The sequence below is a fragment of the Olea europaea genome, chromosome 1 (assembly GCF_002742605.1).
Source record: "Olea europaea var. sylvestris chromosome 1, O_europaea_v1, whole genome shotgun sequence".
NCBI classification, from domain to species: Eukaryota; Viridiplantae; Streptophyta; class Magnoliopsida; order Lamiales; family Oleaceae; genus Olea; species Olea europaea.
Genome location: NC_036237.1, coordinates 3477225 through 3497864, shown reverse-complemented (window position 1 = coordinate 3497864; position 20640 = coordinate 3477225). Strand labels below are relative to the sequence as shown.

Below are 20640 nucleotides of genomic sequence, written 5' to 3'. Positions count from 1 at the left end.
TTTTTTTTTTTTGGGTATGACACTACTCGTAGTTCTATAATCCCAATCGTCCTAGAAATCTTAACAATAAAAATATGTAATTTATTAATTTGAGGTGAATACTTTTAGTTCAAGTTACTTTGTTATTGAAAATATGATTTGCGGCGAAATAATTTGTTTATCAACTGCGCATCTTGTGCAAGTCAGAGAAACAATACGAAGTTTTCATATTGCAATACATGGTAATTTTTACACTAAGGGTGTGTTTGATTATAAGTATGGAATTTACATTGAAAGAAAATGAATTCTAATTTACATTGAAAGAAAATTGCCTAGAAATTATTTGCATGGAAATTGTCAATTAAATATGTTTGATTGATTTTATTTTCAATCTTTAAAATGTTATACCTGTCTTTTTTTACTGGTAGATAGATGGCAGAGTGAAAAAGAAATAGAAAGCGATCTCGGAAACAAGAGCATACTCCTAAAAAAAAAAATTCCTTATTTTCAAGAAAAATATGATCATGTAACCAAAAATAAGAAAATATTTTTCATAAAAAAAATATCAATCAAATAACCCAAAAGTAAGAATTTGGGTGAAAATGACATTTTTCATGAAAAGTATTGACAAATAAACGCACTCTATATTTTCCAATCGAATCAGATTTATGAAATATTTTAAGGATATCAACGAATTGAGTTGAGCCGGCTTGCGAGTAGAAATTTGAGGCTCGAGTAAAAATGATTCATGCTCTTTTTGGCCTGAGCTAAATAAAAGCTCGGCCAAAAAATGTAGGCTCGATCTAAGCTTTTGGCTTGAGCCCTATCGAACCAAGCCGACTCATGTATTTTTTTTATTATTATAAAACACACACGCTGCACGTGACATGCAACATGTTGCAGCCTCAAATGCCTTTTGTAGGCAACTGTGTGGCATTTGCAGGTAGCTGTATACTACAACTACAGCAGCCTGTAGCTTTAATTTTTTTTATTTATTATTATTATTATTTTTTTTTGTGGCTCATTATGGGCTGAAAATGGTTCGTGTGGGCTAGCTCGGGCTTGGGCCGAAGCCCCAAAATGGGGCTCGATTCTACCGAGCCAGCCTTTAGCTGGGTTGGTTCAAGCCTATTTCAGGAGGTCCAAGCCAAATTTACACCCCCTAGATATTGTCCAATAAGATAAATTGAATTCCTACAATTCTTGTTATTGACAAATATATACATTCCTTCATATGCTTTGCATAGTCGCCGAAAAAATAAATAAATTATATCCTCTACCCTTTTTTCTACACGGCAATGCATTCTTATGTGGAGTGGTGTGGACCGTGTGGTGTGTAGGGATGGGGATGGGGTGGCGATGGCATAGGAACAATGTGGAAGAAAAAGATGGTGAGGACAAAAATGATGGTTAGATCTATTTTATTTTTATTTTTTATTGGTTTGTTTTAACTTAAACTAAGGATAAATTGGCCATTTCATTCGAAATTTACATTTAAATAGTTGATCACATGTTTTTCCTTCAAAAAGTAACCTCGGATGCTGTTTACACCCATAGAATAATGTGGTAGTTGTAGCATTGCTTTTGCACATCAATTTCAAAGGGATATATTTAAAAATATTTAAAGGATTCGAAAGATGAACGTTCTTTTAAATGTGTGAAAAAATTTATTTGTTTGAATGAAAATAAAATTAAGGTTTGAAATAGTGAAGCGTGTGAATTGCCTCAATTGGATTGTAACATTCAACATCAATGATTCATTTTTATAACTCAATCAGAGTTGTTTAACCTAATTTCTCTAATCGAATGATATGTCATTAAAATTAGTTTGATTCAATTGTAATTCTAAAGGTTTAACCCTCCTATCACAACATTCATACCTTTGTTTACTAGAATAAAATTCAAAAACAACCATATACTTTACGCATAAAGTAGTAATGATTCACACCAATAAAAATAGATAAATGAGATTAAAATTTAAGCAAGTATTTTAATCATTTAATAGAGAAAGGATGATTGAATTTATAAAGGATTTAATAAAAGTTCAGCCAATCTCAAAACACTTATATGAAAAGAAGTGCTAAATCATAGAATTGTTTAAAATGAAAATTCTAAATCTATGAATCAAATAATGTTGAAATCATCGGATTCAATTGAGTACCTTCATAGCTTCACAAAGATGTTTAGTTCTCCATGGAATTGTTGGTCATCTTCTCTTGTTTTTTTCTACTTGATTATTCTTTGAAAAGTGTCATCGTAGGTTGTTTCTCTCAGTTTCCAAAAGATTTGAATTTGAAAATGGGCCAAAAAAGAGTCCAGAAAGCTGAAAATTCCCTTTTTTCACTAGCTATCAAAATTTGAAATAGAATTTCTTACACTTAAAAGTTTCACTAGTAATTTATAGGGGATTAATAGAGTAGAGATCTAATATAAATAAACATCATTTTCTAAATTTGTTGTATAGACCTGGCTTGATAAATACAGTACGAGACTACATTTTTTTTTTTAATAACATAACCATCCGTTAAATGACTCTAATATCCCCTTTCATATCATGTTATCTAAAATGGTTGTCAAATGTGACCATTATGATCTAGCATCATATATAGGATGTCAACGAACCGAAATTTTAGACTCGAGCTTGACTTGAGTAAAATGATCAAGCCTTTTTATGGGCCCGAGCCAAGACAAGTAAAAGCTCGGCTAAAAAAATTAAGTTCGATCCGAACTTTTGGCTCGGGCCTTTCCAAGTCGAGCTGGGCAAGCTCGGTGATTTTTTTTATTTATTTTTATTTATTATTTTATTTTTTTTAAAGAAGGTAGCTCGGCAGGTTGATGGCAGCAACCAGCTGCCTAAATAGGTAGTAGCACGCTGCCTTTAAAAAAAAAAAAATTTTGTATTTTTTTAAATATAGGCTTGTGAGCTCAAGTGGACGAGTTCGATTGCCATCCCTAATTATACATTTATGATTCATATGAGCTTCCATTCTGTATTGTAAAATTGTGATCACAAATTTGTGATTCTCTAACTTGGGTAAATGAAAAGATAAGGCTGCGATTGGTTTGGCGTTCGGGCCATTTTTCGTTTTTCGTTTTCAAAAATGCAGAAAACGCGTTTGGTCCATCGTTTTCGAAAACGAGTTAGAATTTATAACTGAAAACGCAAAACGACTTTTTATCATTTTGAGCATTTTCAGTTATAAATTCTCAAAACGCGCCGTTTTCAGGGAAAACTAAAAATCTTTTTGAAACCGAAAATAAAAAATGGAAAACTAAACCGACCACACCCTAATATTTTTTTCTCAGACAATTGACTCTCCTCTATGTAATAATAAAAAGAGAACATATCATTAAATTATCTTCATTTTTGGAACAATAGCAGGAAAAAAACTTTGAATTAATTAAATTCCTAAATATCTAATTCAACAATTTTTTTTAATCACCTAATACGTCAAAAGTAAAATTTAAATGGGAAAATTTTATATTTAATAGATTAACTATGGTCAATTTCAAAACTAAGAAACAAGGTTTAAAATTTCAAAAATTAGATATTAATTGAATTTTATTTATGAATAATTAATTAAAATTATATTTTAATAATTATTAATTAAATAAATTAAGTCCACAATATTATATAATTTATGATAACAATTATGTATTAATCATAATTACAACGTCAAAGTTACATATCACAAATTTCATGGGTAACAACTTATTTCTCCATCACAAGTTTATCAAATAATAGGTTACATAATATCTATTGGTCACAAATGACAAATTTTTTTAAATCACAACTTATTTCATAGTCACAAAAATATCAAATTAAAAAAATATTCACAAATTATTTCTAGATCACAAGTTATCAAATTATTGATTACAATGTAACAAATTTTTATGTCACACATTATTTATTGGTTACAAATTACATATTTCATTAGTCACACGTTATTTATTGCTCATAATAATTTGTGACCACGGCCATCACTTCACCACTCCTCATCCCACTACTATCGCCATTGCCACCACACCAATACCAAATAACTTATGACCACCTCTATGCTTCTTTTTCGTGTCCTTGCTACCCGATACCACCAAATGCTCTACTGCCATTCGCCACCAATACCCTGTTTACAGCCACCTTCGTCTTTGACATCATATCTACACTTCGAAAAATATTAACCTTCTACCGTTCATCGAGAACAATCCTGGACCACTGCCACATGGACCATCAACGATTCAATCCCTGCCACTACCATCTCCACCACCGCACCACCAATAGCCCTCCATCTCTACCAACCCACAAACACAACTGTTAAACTGAATTTGGGCTGCCTTACAATTTTTGGCCCATATTTTACCATGGATCGAATCATCTGTATTTGGGCTAATTAGTTTTCAACTGTTGAAGTTTTAAAAAAAAAGGTTCTCACGGAAACGCGTTTTTAACTGCCTCTTAAGAATTGAGTATCAATAGTACACGTGGCTAATACTCATCCCTTGGATCTTGACTCCTTGTTGACCAGATATTTAACTTGGTTTGGCCCTTCATTCTCTCGATGCTTCATGACTCTCTCTCTCTCTGCCTTTTCCCTTTCTCCGAGTGTAGTTAGGGTTTGCTGATTTCTTTCTTCTGTAAATTTGAAATTCATCTTAGTGGTGAATCTTATGTATGTCATGTAAATGAGAGTTGAGTGCTTTCATTGTAGAGGTTGATCTTTGTGATTTCTTACTGTAAAGAGGCTAGAGAGATATCGAAGAAACTTTCTGTTTCTTCGTACATGTTGTAACATTTTCTTGGTTCTTCTTAGTGGATCGTGAGCTATATCTGTTTACAGATGCTCAACATCTGGGTACCTCTTTGGGAATAGGTCGAAAGGCTGAATATCCGGGCACCTCTTTGGGACGAAATATATCGTTTTGTTCTTTTTCTGTTGTTTCTGCAATTTATTTTCTTTTAAATTGACAAAAACACGAAATAATTCAACCTAGACCTTTACAACAACCTCCACAAAAAAAATTCCCAAATTCTCTAGACACTACCAACTATCACCTCCACCACAACAATCAACAAAAAAAAATAGATTAGATAGAGCACCTCACCGTGCAGCCACACCTTAAGACCTCATCCCACAGCTGTACCTCAACACACTAGTCTGAAAGCGCATTATGTCGAACAAAGGAGACATCGGTGGTCTTGTGTGCAGGAAGAGAGAGACAGGATATCGACGGAGGTGCGGCTAAGAGGGAAGGGAGACGACGTCTGGATGAAATATTGAGAGAAAATGGTGAGATATAGAGAGAAAGAAAGGAGGGAATGAAGATAAATTTAGGGTTTGCGAGGGAGGTGGGGTGGATTGGGATATGTTAAGTAATTTAATTTTATAATATTATTATTAATATTTAAAATATTAATTATATCGATTTTGGAAAAAAAAAATGTAACTCTTAATTATGAATTGAGATCTTAAAAACACTTGGTACTTATAATTTCCACAAGTTAAATATTCAGTTGATCAACCTTTTTTAAATTTATTCTTACATTTTCCATTAGGGAAAAAATATTTGTAAAGTGGTAATTACAAAAAACCCTACCATTAAAATCATGAATTCTGAAATCAGATGGGAACTTTAATCTTTCTGAAATCAGATATTAGCATATTTAAATTTTAATATTAAATATACATTTTTTTATCCCAAACCCTAACATTTTCTCTCTCGTATCGCCCTCTCCCTAGTCCCCAGCCACACTCTCTCTCTCATCGTATTCTCTTCCCAGCCCCAACCATTCACGGCGCCATCACTACTCACGGCATCCCCGGCCAGAAGAAGCGTGAATCGCTAGCCAGATAATGCAGACCCTCGTCGTCGTGAGGATCTCGCAACGTATCTGAGCTTCGCCAAGGCGCCAATCCGTGGTTTTTTTTTTAAATTTTTGGTAAATGGTTGTTGGACGGTGGGTTGCGACGGTGGATCTGGCTGTGATTGACTGTTGTACTGTGTGTTGTGGTTGTGCAGTGTCGTGGGCTTATGATGTGGTGGTATTGTGTGTGTGCCGTGGGCAGTGGTTCTGCGTGGTTGCCGTGTTGACTATTGTGTAAGGTTCGGTGGTTGGGTCTTTTGATGCAGGATGTAGTGATGTTGATGGTGGTGGCTTTGGTGTTGGTGGTGATGTTGGTTAGAGCAGTTGCAAATCAGCAAAAGTTTTGTATTGTTTGCAGTGGTTTCGCATTGGTTTGTAGTGGTGGATTGCGGTGGTTGTGGTTGTCGTGGCGGTTTGGTTGATTTTGTGATAAATAATTGAACCCGTGACCTGAAAATTGTAATTGTAACTCACAATTTGGAAGTCATAGTTGATCGTGGTGGTTTGGGTGGTCATGGCGGTGGTCGCGGTGGTTTGGTTGATTTGTGACTCATAATTGGATACGTGACCTGAAAAGTGTGATTGTGAATTGTAAGTGTTGGTGGTGGTCACAAATTATTTGGTTGATTGTGATTATTAAATTGGTTAATCTGTGATCAATAAATAATATATGACCAATGAAAAAGATAAATTGTGATCGAAAATTAATGTGTGACCTAAAAAATTGTTAATCATTGATAATTAGTGACTGTAAAATAAGCTGTGACTTGTAATTTTTGTGATTTATGATCAATAAATAAATCGTGACTTATAAATTTTTCGATTTGTGATCACTGAATAAACTGTGACTTATAAAATTTTTGAATTGTGATCATAAAATAATTTGTGACATAAAATTTCTTATTTGTGACCAAAAAATAATAAGTGTAAAATTAAATCATTAATTTATGACCAAATTATATAAATAATTTTTAATAAAAATTGATTTTTAAAATTTGAAATTTGTTTTCTTGTTTTTGAAATATGCCATAATTAATTAATTAGTGATGAAATTTTCCCATTTGTAAATCCCAATTAAAGGCAAGCCTATCAAACAATGGGCTTTGCTATTCGTCCAGGTCACACAAACAAAATCAAACAATAACCCCCGTGTGTGTGGTCATATTCATAGGCAAGGGGGGAAGAGCGTCCAAAGTTTACTTCCTCGGTATTACACTAAAAACAGGAACATGTTCATCACCCTCCTCGGCACCAATTTATCTCGTGTTGCGTGGGATTTCTACTCATCTTCTTCATCACGGGCTTTATGTGGAAATCGACTCGGTTTGTTTAATTTGAATTCAACTCCTTATAATTTATTTTATGTTTTCAGAATTGTTGTTTCTTGATGGTAATCTACCTCTAGCAACAGTGCTTTTTTCAGCAATATTTTCTATTGAAATTTTGATGCGGTGGTCTATGGTTTTCCCTTGCCTGGCTGCCCCTCAAGTGCAATAGGTGAAATACCCAGGACCAAAATCCAGTGGTGGCAGCGGCCACCACTCCACCCCAGTTGGCTCCAACCCTGGATTTTTCTTTAATTAAACTGGAATGCATTTTGGAATATAGAAGCTTTCAATGAGTATGAGTTCGGAGTGTGATTAGAAGCAAGAATGCACCATGACCCTCTTTTTCATTCATCTACCTCTTTCCTCATGCCTATTCACACAAGATTCAAGTCCACAGTAAATGCTGGTACGGCGGCATCCAAACTTGGAAACCTCCTTGTCGTGGCCTCAATTGCCAAAGCTCTGTCAAAGCCTGGAGGAGTTAAGTCACTGGAAAAGGATATCGATTCTATTTCCTTATCCGAGGATCTTGTCCTCCAACTTCTCCGTCGCAACTCTCTTGATGCGGGTAAGAAATTGGATTTCTTCCGCTGGGTCTCTCTTAGATTGAATTACAAGCACTCGACAGACACGTACTCTCAAATCTTCAGAACCATTTGTAATTTTCCCCACCAGCACCATGATGATATTTTCGACTTGCTAGCCTCCATGAAGCGCGATGGGCTGGTTCTTGATTCATCTACTTTTAAATTGATCCTAGATTCGTTCATTAAATCTGGAAAGTTTGATTCAGCTCTGGAAATTTTTGATTATTTGGAGAAAGACCTGATCAGGATCGGCTGTTTGAATGCTGATATATATAGCTCGGTTCTCGTTGCTCTTGTGAGGAAAAATCAAATCAGCTTAGCTTTATCTATTTTCCTCAAGCTCTTGGGCTCCTCTTCCGATATAAATGGGAAGATTGTCATTCCTGATGCTATTGCTTGTAATGAGTTGCTTGTTGGTCTTAAGAAAGCTGACATGAAAGAACAATTCAAACAAGTTTTTGATAAACTACACGATACAAAGATCTTTCCACTGGATAGATGGGGTTATAATATATGCATGCATGCATTTGGGTGGTGGGGTGACTTGGCTACTTCTTTAAGCCTGTTTAAAGAGATGAAAGAAAAGAGTGGTTCTTTTAGTCCTGATTTGTGTACCTATAATAGCCTCATTCATGTGCTTTGCTCTCTTGGGAAAGTAAAGGATGCCCTGATTGTTTGGGAGGAGTTGAAGGGATCCTCAGGTCATGAACCCGATGCCTTCACTTATCGAATTCTTATTCAAGGCTGCTCTAAATCTTACAGAATTGATGACGCAATGAAAATATTTGGTGAGATGCAGTATAATGGTATACGCGCCGAGACAGTTGTTTATAATTCTCTCCTCGATGGTTTGCTCAAGGCAAGGAAGCTGATGGAAGCATGCAACCTATTTGAGAAAATGGTTGATGTTGGTGTCAGGGCCTCTTGCTGGACCTATAATATTCTAATTGATGGGTTGTTTAAAAATGGAAGGGGAGAGGCTGCTTATACTATGTTTTGTGATTTGAAGAGAAAGGGCAATAATTTTGTGGACGGGATTACTTACAGCATAGTCATTTTGCATCTTTGCAGGGAGGGTCAGCTTAAGGAAGCATTGCAGCTGGTAGAAGAGATGGGCGCCCGGGGATTTGAAGTAGATTTAGTTACTGTAACGTCACTTTTGATTACAATTCATCGAGAAGGTCAGTGGGATGGGGTGGAGAGGCTTATGAAGCACATTAGGGATGGGAATTTGGTTCCTGCTATTCTTAAGTGGAAAACAAATATGCAGACTTCACTGAAAAATCCAGAGAGCAAATCAAGGGACTTTACACCCATGTTTCCATCTGATGGTGATTTTACTGAGATTTTAAGGGACACTAATTTAGCTGTAACAGGAAATGATGCCGGGCTTAGTGCAGAGGACATCAAGCTACAAGTTCATGAAACTGATGAGTGGTCGTCTTCCCCTTATATGGATCTGCTGGCAAACCAAATCAGTTCAAAGAGTCATTCTTATCAACCTTTCTCTCTTTCAAAGGGGGTACGAGTTGAGGCTAAAGGTTTAGATTCTTTTGACATCGACATGGTCAATACCTACTTATCTATATTTTTGGCCAAGGGAAAATTGAGTTTATCATGTAAGTTATTTGAAATATTCACAAATATGGGTGTTGACCCTGTGAGCTACACTTACAATTCCATGATGAGTACGTTTGTCAAGAAAGGATACTTCAAGGAGGCTTGGGGTATTTTCCTTGCCATGGGTGAGACTGTTTGCCCTGCAGACATAGCAACATACAATGTGATAATTCAAGGCTTAGGAAAGATGGGAAGGGCAGATATTGCCTGTGCTGTTCTGGACAAACTAATGAAGCAAGGTGGTTATCTTGACATTGTAATGTATAATACTTTAATTAATGTACTTGGGAAGGCTGGCCGGATTGATGAAGCAAACAAGCTATTTCAACAGATGAAGACTAGTGGAATAAATCCTGATGTTGTCAGTTACAATACACTTATTGAGGTTCATAGCAAGGCTGGTCGGTTAAAGGAAGCTTATAAGTTCTTAAAGATGATGTTGGATGCTGGATGTGCACCAAACCATGTTACTGATACAACTCTTGATTTTCTGGAGAAGGAAATTGAAAAACTTAGGTACCAGAAGGCTTCGATTAGACGCACTAAATTGGATGATTCTTTATAAGGAACAAATTTATTACTGGGTTTATTGAGGTATACTCTGATCTTTGTGCATCAGTACATCGTGCTTGTGACTTAGTTGCAATTAGACATCTCTTGAAAACTGTATTTTATTGTGATATTATTGAATAATTTTGAATACATGGACTAGTTTGTAAGGAAATATATTTAGCTTCAAGATGCAATTAAACGACAATTGCTAATCGTTTTGTATTATATGGTATTGGTGGAATAATGTAAGCTATATGGATAGTTTGTAGGAAAATATTCTTTATAGAGGTTTGAAATTTTAATTTACATTGTTTTGGTTCAAAATCTCTCTCTCTCGAGTATGAATGCTTACATTCCCCTTTTTATGCCAAATGCACAAGAATACATAGATTGAGTTTAATGGGAGATCTGTACCTTCTTGTGACAGTTTTGTTATGGTAAATTAGACCGTACCTAAGAAAGAAAGGAATTTTAAATCTTGTTTATAGTATCATTGTGTTCACTATATATTAATGCATCTTTCTAAAGAATGGAGGTAATTTCAAAGCAAATATTGACCGAATGCAAAGCCTTCCAAATCAGAAGTGAAACAATAGGAACATTCTTTCTATAATTTGGATGAGGTTAGGTTATCAATCTTCTCACTAACAGTCCTATGCATTCGAATTGAAGTTCAGCGGGTCAGTCTCAGTTCATTTCATGCTATTTTGGCAGGGATGAAAATAGTTACAAGAAAAGAATTGTTTTACATACGTCAATGGATGCTGATTGACATATGCTAGTTATATCACTACGAGCAGATGATAAAAGTAGTACAGACACTAATACAACTCCAACATTAGCACCAAGACTAGTACTTTTTGCTGGTAATTTCAACAACAAAAAAAATGGTTCTTTTGGACAGCTTCACGATCCACACTCGCCAAACTAAGGAAAACCCCGACATCTTACCAAGCAGTAGATGTGTTTTTAAACACATGCAATGCTCTAATACACTGTGTAAGGTTGTAATGTTTGCGTTACAATGTACCAAACACGTTACTAACAAATTAGTCCCTTCCCACACCAAGAAGCCACTGTGCAAGATGAGTCAGATATGGCTCTGCACGAGAACTGCTGCTCAAGATTGGTCCCAAACTCCGAAGCTCAGCAGTAAATTCCCTCTCAAATTTCCTGCAAAGTTTGCACCTTAAGCAGTATGAGAGTAAATTCCCTCTCAAATTTTAACTAATTTGAGAGAAAATGTCAGCGAATTCCCTCACAAAATTTAACTAATTTGAGGGAAAAATTTGTGAAATCCCTCTCAAATTTCCTGCAAATTTTGTACGTTAACTAATGTGTGTGTCAGAGAGAGAGAGAGGGAGAGAGAGGAAGGGTCTCAGTAAAAAATTACAATATGGATTCGATGACACTCGCATTTTCAGAAGCTACTTTCTGTGTCCGAGATGGTATCCTTAGTTTCAGTTGCTTGTACTTTTCAACATTTGGAGAATCATCAGTCTTGGGAGTGTCATTTGAATAGGTAATTAACCACTGAGTAGCCGCCGCATATTGAAGGCAAATCAGTTTCATCCTCTCCACCTTCTGCATCAAAGAAATTCATCATTAGACAAAGTGAAGAATAGCAATTAAATTTGGAGTCCATAATCTTATTTCCCTTCCCAATATTAGGACCTAAAGCAATGACTCAACTACGAGCCAAACATTTAAAAAGGTGTATAATTGAAAAAAAAAAAAAAAAGTCAAACAGTTGCTCTTGAAAGTTCATCTACATGACAAACTATTAAGTGACGAATGTGACCAACCTTGAGAAGAACAGGTGAAAGAAGCAAACATTCTCTCAGACACTTCTCGAGGAAAAAATTGTGGTACTGTATAACCTACTTCACGGAATGTGTCAAAATGAAAAGGGATTAGAATATATGCAAGAAGAACGACATATAGCAAAAAATAAATGTTTTTTACTCTTTCAGTTTTGTTCGTTAGAGAAGTCTGTCAAATGACATATTCTTCGTACCTCGTCAATGCTCTTGGCAGTTTGAAGTCTGTTGTGCATCACGTGCCAATTTGGCTCAAGAACCTGTTCAAAGGCTTAATGCATTGAAATTTATATTCGTAGCCTAGTCTTGCAATAGATTTGAGGGAAAATGCTAAAATGAGATCAATGCAAAAAAAATCATTATGTAGATTTTTCATTTTTCATCAGATTAACACATTTAGCCTCTGTTTGGCAATTTATAAATGATTTATAGACCATTTATAAATTCTCAAACTTCATTTTCAATCACACATTTCAATGGACCTACAAGTAGTATCCACTAATCCAACACCCATTTTTAATTGCTTATGAATTAAACCATTTATAAATTCTCCCAAATGGAGGGCTTAACAATAGAATATTGCATTGCTACAATGCTACTACATGCCACAAACTAGCTATTCTACAACATTCGAAATCAACTGTAACCTAGGAAATTAATTCAAGATCCAAGAATATGAAAGGGGAAACTGTGTTCTCTAGCACACACCTTTCATACATTACCATGGATACAAAATAGAAAGAGACAAAAAGCATTCAAAACATAAAAGGGAAAAAAGAATATGTAATAAAGTATCATGACGAAAGAATTGCCTCGAAAGTCAGATAGTGCAGAAGGCTATTGATAAACTTAAGCATATTACGACACAGCAAAGATGAAACGGAGATAGCTATCCCTTGCATGTCAAGTCTGCGGAGGCCCTAAAAATGGAAAATAATATTTCAGACCATTGTTGGGAGAAAATAAAGAAGCTATAGGGCCACAGATTGAAATGATCCTGTCTCATACTTGATGTAGTTGCCATGCTGCACAAAGTTGTCTGTTGACGTGCTTACAGTGAAACAGAGAGCGAAAAATCAGCTGGTATTTTGTTAAGGACTTTCTTGATATGACAAGGGATAATGGCCATCGAACCTGAAACACAAAAATGAGCTTTCCGTAAATAATTAACGAAACTAAATTACAAAAGGGAGAGCCACTCAAAGAGACCCAAACTTCCTCAAAACTCTTGACCAGTAGTTGCTGTATCTAATAGCAAATCTTGTTTATACAATTGTTGCAAGCCAACTCGTGTTTTTATTATTTCAGCATGAGAACTGGTGAAGAAAAATTTTAAGGACTAACAGCAACTAATCCCCAGAAGTGAAAGAAGATAGTTGGATGTTGCTTTGAAATGTAACATATCCCAGGAAAAAAAATAATCAATTAACAGCTGAATCACAAATAATACAACATTATGGTGTGTGTTGGGGGGGGGGGGTTCCCATTTTTCCTAAAATACATTTTCTCTATCTTTTTTTCAACCACATACCCTTCATTAAAATAATATTACACGCAACCACACATTCTCTATCAATCTACTATTTCAAAATACACTCTTCAAAGAGAATGTGGATCAAACACATCCTAGGAGTTAGAACTATAAAAATTGCTGGGACCAAAGGACAGGAATAAGAGTTAATAAGGAAAGAGAAAGAAAACAGCATGCCACAAAAATACAAACCTTGTAACTCAGAGAAAATGTTTCCAAGCCTGTAATGCTCACTGGTTCTTCTAAATCAGTACTGCTGGAAACAGTTTGGCTGATTTCAAGATCTTTAAGTGTACTCAACCTTTTCAATAATGTGGTTTGTTCCTGGAAAAGAAATGGCAAATTCTATAATTCATGTGGAACAAATATAGTTCAGTATCACAAAGATTTAACTAGTAAAAAATTTAGCACTGACCACACAACATGTTAAGTCCTCGTGGAAGGGATCTGCTACAGCTGCTGTGGATCGCAATGCAAGGTCCAGCAGGGACTATTGAACAGGAACAAAACATGCATGATAATTTTTTACCAGTATAAGAATAAGAAATTGAAAATGATAATTGGTTTTAATTTTTCTTTTTACATGAAGGATGTCACAAAGAGCAATTATACCTGCAGCTTTTCCACAGAAATGTCATCCGGCTTTTTCATGAGCTCCTCTCGAGCTATATCCATAAAGTGAACTAAAAAATCACCCTGCAAATATTAATAAGATATATACGAACAATATACTGAGAAGTTGTGACCTCCAAAAAGATAAACCAGACCCAACATTAGAAGAAGCCAATACCAAGTATAAAACATACAGAGACTACATATATACGAACAATAAACCGAGAAGTTGTGACCTCCAAAAAATAAACTAGACCCAACATTAGAAGAAGCCAATACCAAGTATAAAACATACAAAGACTACAATTGTCCAAAATGATTAAAGAAGAATGTCAGATAAAACACGTATATAAAAAGGGGACCGCCAAAATTTTGCTCGTTTCTTAATTGACCTTCATTAAATTATGTAATAAAAGAGAAACACAAAGGCAAAAAAGTCTTCTGTAGCTTCCCTTATTTCTATCTCACTCAAACACCCCAAGCTCACTTTCGAGATGAGTATCAAATGTGGTCATCTCGACTCAAGTGATACTAGTAATTGTCTTTGTTTTCAAATTGTTATTTTCCCGTTGATGACAAAATGGATAAGTATCATAAGAATACTTTATTTTTCTCAAAAGTAGATAACTATGATGCTCAGACTCTTAAAAAATGGAGAAGTGTCCGTGTCGACACGATATGACATGGATACTGACACAGGATATGAATCGGATCCTTGGTTTTACAGAAGAAGAAAAGCAGTTGCAGAAAGAAAAAAGATGGGAGGAGCTGAGGAAGACGATTGATATCTACCCTAATTTAATGTGGGTTCTGAACCAATTTTTAATGTGGGCTGTGGACCCAATTTTTAATATACCATGTAGGCCTTGTAAAGATGAGTTAATAAAATTATAATTATTTTATTTTGATTAATTGTATGATCCAACCCATTTAATTTAAATATGTTTTGTATTAAATTTTTTATTTCTTATATTTTACCTTTCTCGCAAATTATGTATTATTAATTATAAAACTAGAAATACTTATATTAAAATAAAATAAAAAAACTTTTATTAAAAAAAAAAAAAAAAATTTTTTTTTTTTTTTTTTTTTTTTTTTTTTTGTTAAAAAATCCCCATACCCGTATCCTAAATTCGGATCCTTTTTTAACCATATCCCCGTATCTTAATTTTTAAAATAAGAAAGATCTAACTCTTAGATATGTACCAGTATCTGATACCTACAACTGAGTCCGACCAACATAGGTAGATAATTCTAGGATGTCCCAAAATGGAAAGTTTAGCAATTGATGGAAGGAGGACCAACCACATAAGCTTTATTCCCAATAAACTTGAGATTTAATCAGATCTGATTATATAAGACATTGAATTACAACTTAATCGATATTGAATCATCCTCTATTAGAATTTACTCTTATGACTTGCTGGCTTAATATTTCTATAATTTGATTGATTTTAAATATCCCATCTATTCTAGTCAACATGCACAATAACACTCTCTTACTTTGTTCATCAAGCATCTTTTATTATCTAATTAAGATGAATAATTATCGTCAACCATAAAATACTGAACTGATCATTTTCTCATCTTCATCCTCCTCTTCCTGGCCTCTGTCAGTTTCAACTAGTTAACATTTCTACTTCAACGGATTTGAAAAGGTCCAGGTTATGTGTTCCGTTAAATATTATTTCAAATAGTGTCTTCATCTTCTAATTAATCCCATCACCATGAAATGGGTCAATAGATTTCTCCCCATCCTCAGTTCAAAGTACTAGGGGAGTTATACAAAAATATAATGGAAAGAAAAAGTATAATGGAAAAGATTGTGCAAATGCCTATGACCTAGCAGCCTGCAACTGAAGTTGTACATTAGATCTCCAAGAACACTAGCATGCTTTTGGTCACAATCCTTGGGCAGATCTACTCAAAATACTTCATGTCTTATACCTCAGTGATTTGAGTAGTTAAATTAAAAATGAAACAACCACTTGGCAAACCCAATGACTCACCTAAACCAAATGATTTTTTGCGGCACATCAAATTGCACACATAAGATTCCAAACTCCCACCTCTACATTAATAACATATAAATAAACTGAGCTATGAGTAGCCCATTACCTGATCAAGAAGAAGATAGTGTTTGATTGACCTCAATTTTCCCATCAAGTCATACTGGTAATAACATAAAGAAAAATCATCAGAAAAGGAACTTTACGTCATAAGTTAAAGCACTCGCAGTGATCAACAAAACACAGAAGGTTTGAACACCTTCTCTTTTATGAGATTTAATAGTTCGCCACTGGCAAAATCGTAAGCAGCTTTGATACACTCACGATAATGATGACTGGATCCGACGCTTGTTAACTTAGAATTTTCTGCCATGGGGACCTACTGATAACAGCCTGATCAAGAGCCTGTATTCATATATTGAAGACAAATAAATACTGTAGTTGCAAGAGAATCATGAAATAAACCTGAATATTGTGCCCACATTCTTTCATGACATTTAAATATTTCCCGGTGGTCAAAATTGTTTCAGCAGCATTTGCAAGGAAACTAGGGATGTCACCTTTCAGGCTGTAACGTTGTTGCCAATATTTAGCATCGTAATCTTGAGTCAGACTTTCCTATTAAAAGTTCAACATGGTTAGCTCCTAAAGTTCAAGTCTAATGAATCTTGGGCTTACAATAAAGCGATACCTTTTGGAGAGACTTGTTCTCAGCAATGAAAAATTCGCCATAAGGATCATCAATCACTCCTTCATAGACCCACCTGAATAAAAATTATTTCCTTGAGAAATAATATTGACAGGAGGCGACAACGTAATAATGTGAAAGATAAGACTTGCTATTGATGATGTGAATATATTTTTAAGGGTATAAAGTATTTCGTTAGCAATTTAAAGGAAGATTAGGGCAATGGATCAGCAAAGCCTTGAAGATAAATGTAAAATACTGTCATATACCTCACATACATTAACTGAGTCTTATTTTACCTTAGTTTAATCTCATTACATATACAATTCAAAAACACATGATTTGAAAATGACATTTTTTTCTAAATATCAATTTTGCTGTATAGAGATAATTTGATTTCATTAATCCGAAGTTTATCTTCAACCGAAAGCTTGATGGATGTTTCCTGCATCCCTTTCTCAATCTGTTTCCAGTACTAATTTAGATGCAGACAACAGCTGCAAATAATATAATTTATTTTTATCTGTCATATCTCTACCCCAATATGACATCATCAAATTGCTGCAAAGCCCTTGTTCCATATACAATTATTACACTAGGAATTCAAATATCACATGCAAACTGCAAGCCATGTACAGGGAGGAAAAGGAAAGTGAAAGAACCATCAACTTCGACCCCAACTTCAACCACATTAACATATATTAATAGTTATCATCTAACATATATGATCACCACATCAACATATATTAATAATTATCACCTAACATATATGATCATAGATGTGCATGTGAAGAAGGGGCGAGGTGGGGTTAGTCAACATATATGAATAACGAGGCAACTGACAAAGCTATTGATATTAGAACTCTTAAATCATAGAGACTGTGTACAAAGCTATTGATATTAGACCTCTTAAATGATAGTGACTGTGTAACTCATACCTGGGTGTGCAAAAGGTTAAGAACAGCAGAACCAGTAAAATTATTAGCTGAAGCCTTCTTTATCACTATGGACAGAGCTTGCATTGAGCCCATCATTGGCTGTAATAAATAATAAAATACAACCTGAGATAAAGGTCATCATGTGGGAACAAGTAATTAAAAGTAAAGGGATGTCAGAAGTAAGACCTGACAATAAAACCATAATCCTTGAATAGAAAGTCTTCCCAATCGAAACTGATGTTCAAGCTGAGCCACCATAGCTTGGTAATCCTAAAATAGAAATTAATTGAAAATATAAGTTCCATATATCAATTCATCTAGTAACACATAGATAACTAGTCCTTCGCAGAGCTTATTAGTTGAGTGTGAAAGGGGAAAGTGGAAGGAAAACTAAATTACTTTACTCAATAATATTTAAAAATGGCTACAAATGGGGCAAAAAGGGAGAAAAATACTAGCAACCTTTCCATAAAACATAACAAACTATTAAACATCCCTTCCCGTTTCATTCATCCAACTAAACTTTTTAGAAGATTAAATTCTATTAAAACCCACGAGTAATAGTAATCTGTATTTTTTCAATCTTGAGGTTATCAACAGCTATTAGCAGGAGTAAACACATTCTGCTAGTGCTACATGCACATTCATGTGAATATGCATAGATATGATATATATGACTACCAACAATGGTAAATCAACATCTAATCTAACCTTTCTAAAGCATGCTGTGCCAGAACATTAAGGATTACTGTACAATTATAGAAAGATTTATTGAAAGAAAGAGAGAAAAAAGTTTGTCATAGAACTTGTGATATAACAAGACATACCAAAAGGAGTGCTCTTAGTGCAGCTGCAAAAGCATGATTGACGAGGCCAGTCTTGAAATGGGATCTTGACTCGACAAACTGATTAACTAATAAGTAGCTCTCACACAATGGAAAAATCCGTTTCGCGGAGTCCTACAATGGTATCTTTAACCAATTAAAATATACACAGCCTAAAACTTCACGACACCTCAAAAGCCCCTCAAAATCAATCATCTCTCTAAACTTCAAATCCTGCCTCAGATATTTTGCAAAAATAGCAAGGCTCTGCAGCTCAAAAACACAAAAACCTAGGATAAAAAAGATAAATTTCTACCTGAAGCGCCAAATCCATAGATGAGTCAACTTGGAAGATGATACTATCATCCTTTCCTCGAAGTCTTTTGATCGATATATATCTTCCTTCAATTCCGACCAAAGCAAATAATAGATCATCAATAACAATCAATTCCTGCATAAAAATAAGCACGCAATCTTTATAGTTGATCAAGCAGATTCAGATGTACCTGAGAGGCAGCATTATATAAGGCACTTCTAACAAAATAAGTTACAGTCAGGTTGGCTTTAACTCTATTATTGGACCAAGGATCCTAAGCATGGAAAGATGTGAACCGCTACATACAGAATAGGCAAGTGTAAAAAGATTTGAGGCCCTTCTCCAACTCATATGCCAGCCACTCTGGTAGCATCATGAGTATTTTTCTGTTTTGTTACCGGATAGTCCCAACACATGGAATCTGCCAGGTGTAGTTTAATTTGTAATATTTCGATCTTACTGTTGATTGAACATCTGTTAACAGGTAAAATGATTTCTTGAAGTGCAAATAAAAACATACCTGAATTGCAGCATGGTAACAACCTATTGGCTTGTCCACCCCGGGACTGTATAGTAAAACAATAAGAGTAATATAGTGGTATTAGTTGTAACAGAAAAAATTGGATAGTTTCAAAACATGTGTCCGATACGAAAATCAAATTTCATGGGAATAGGAAAAAAAATTAACGGAAATCAGAGAAACAGATATTTACAAAAAAATAAAAATAAAAATTCAATTAAACCACAATTACGAGTACCTGAAGTGATCCGTAGAAAACCCTTTTGAAGTAATCCCAGATGTAGATTTTATTTCCTAAACAATTTTCCGTAATAAAGAATCAAACCACTCCTCAGAAATTCCAACATCAAATCGTAATAGAGAGGTAAATCAAGAAAAAATCAAAACTTGATAGCCCAGGACAATAGAAGGATAAAATTAAATTATGCCCGTGGCGGAGAACAAAAGTAGCAATAAATGTAAAGTGACTTGCACGAATACATAAAAGAATATACACCTGGTGGAATCGACCTGTGAGGAATGGTCGATCTGCATTCCATTTGGGAGTAGAAGGGCATGGAGTGGCCATTGTTGAATCCATGGCAACACTTTAAACCCTAGCAAATATATGTACGTCTAGTGGAGTATAAATTGAGTATAAAAATCAATTTTTTGTTAAAATTACAGTGTGTTATTGTAGAATTTTCTGAGTTGTGTGAGTGATCCAGTAAATGACTTAGAGACTGAACGAGTGCGTGTGAAGAATGCTGTGTCTCACTGAGTGGGGTAGAAATGTATTTGCAGGTAACCCCGCCTATTTTTCAAATTAATTTGTGGAGATTCTCGTTTGGCATTTCTAACTTCTTACGTAAAAGGGAATGAGGGCCTACCGTTAATGCAACAATAAATTAATCTAATTTTACTGTGCATGATGTCGTTTTTTATTTTTCATTTTTTTTATGATCAGACAAATGTTCTTCCACACATCATGTCATTAGTATGAAAAAATAATAATAATTTTAGTATATATAAACTATCATGAGAGGAAAAAAATTATTCGCACATGAGCATTAAAAAGAAAACTCAACATGGTGCAGAGAGATAGCAAACCATGTGCGGAGTAAAAAAAAACCCTCTGCATAGTACGAAGAGATGTCAAACCATTGCAAAGAGTTTGCAAACTTTTTGCACCATGGCAAAACTCTCCGCACAATGCAGAGAGAAAAAAACTCTCCGCATCGTGCGAAGAGAGTTGATTATTCAAATCATATTCGTACTCAACTTTTAATTATGGATATTTTGATTGATTACTCAAACCACATTCTTGCTCGTAGAGACTAGAGAGAGCTCTACAATTTTATTTTATTATTTCATTTTTCAAATGGACCTATATAAATTATATATTTGTTATGAAACTATGGATTCGAGCCTTGAATCCACTTGCTTGCAAGGAAAATAGTAAAAAAAAAAGAAAAAA

The 20640-nt window shown here is 34.7% G+C and overlaps 2 protein-coding genes across 2 annotated transcripts; one reads left to right on the top strand and one right to left on the bottom strand.

The window, feature by feature from the left end:
• Positions 1–6970: 6970 nt before the first annotated feature.
• On the top strand, positions 6971–10228 carry LOC111375329 (pentatricopeptide repeat-containing protein At4g01570). Its single transcript, XM_022998160.1, has one exon. It carries the CDS (start codon positions 7492–7494, stop codon positions 9937–9939), a length of 2448 nt encoding a protein of 815 aa, XP_022853928.1. The 5' UTR covers positions 6971–7491; the 3' UTR covers positions 9940–10228.
• Positions 10229–10631: 403 nt separating this feature from the next.
• On the bottom strand, positions 10632–19991 carry LOC111403158 (gamma-tubulin complex component 2). Its single transcript, XM_023031561.1, has 20 exons — positions 19681–19991; positions 19423–19478; positions 19185–19230; positions 18665–18799; positions 18352–18483; positions 17711–17794; positions 17525–17623; positions 16590–16667; positions 16364–16516; positions 16158–16277; positions 16008–16061; positions 13890–13973; positions 13693–13767; positions 13470–13601; positions 12755–12880; positions 12559–12666; positions 11944–12006; positions 11732–11806; positions 11320–11510; positions 10632–11099 (listed from the first exon to the last, which is right to left on the bottom strand). The coding sequence occupies exons 1-20, from the start codon at positions 19762–19764 to the stop codon at positions 10976–10978; spliced, it is 2019 nt and encodes a 672-aa protein (XP_022887329.1). The 5' UTR covers positions 19765–19991; the 3' UTR covers positions 10632–10975.
• Between the last annotated feature and the right edge of the window lie 649 nt (positions 19992–20640).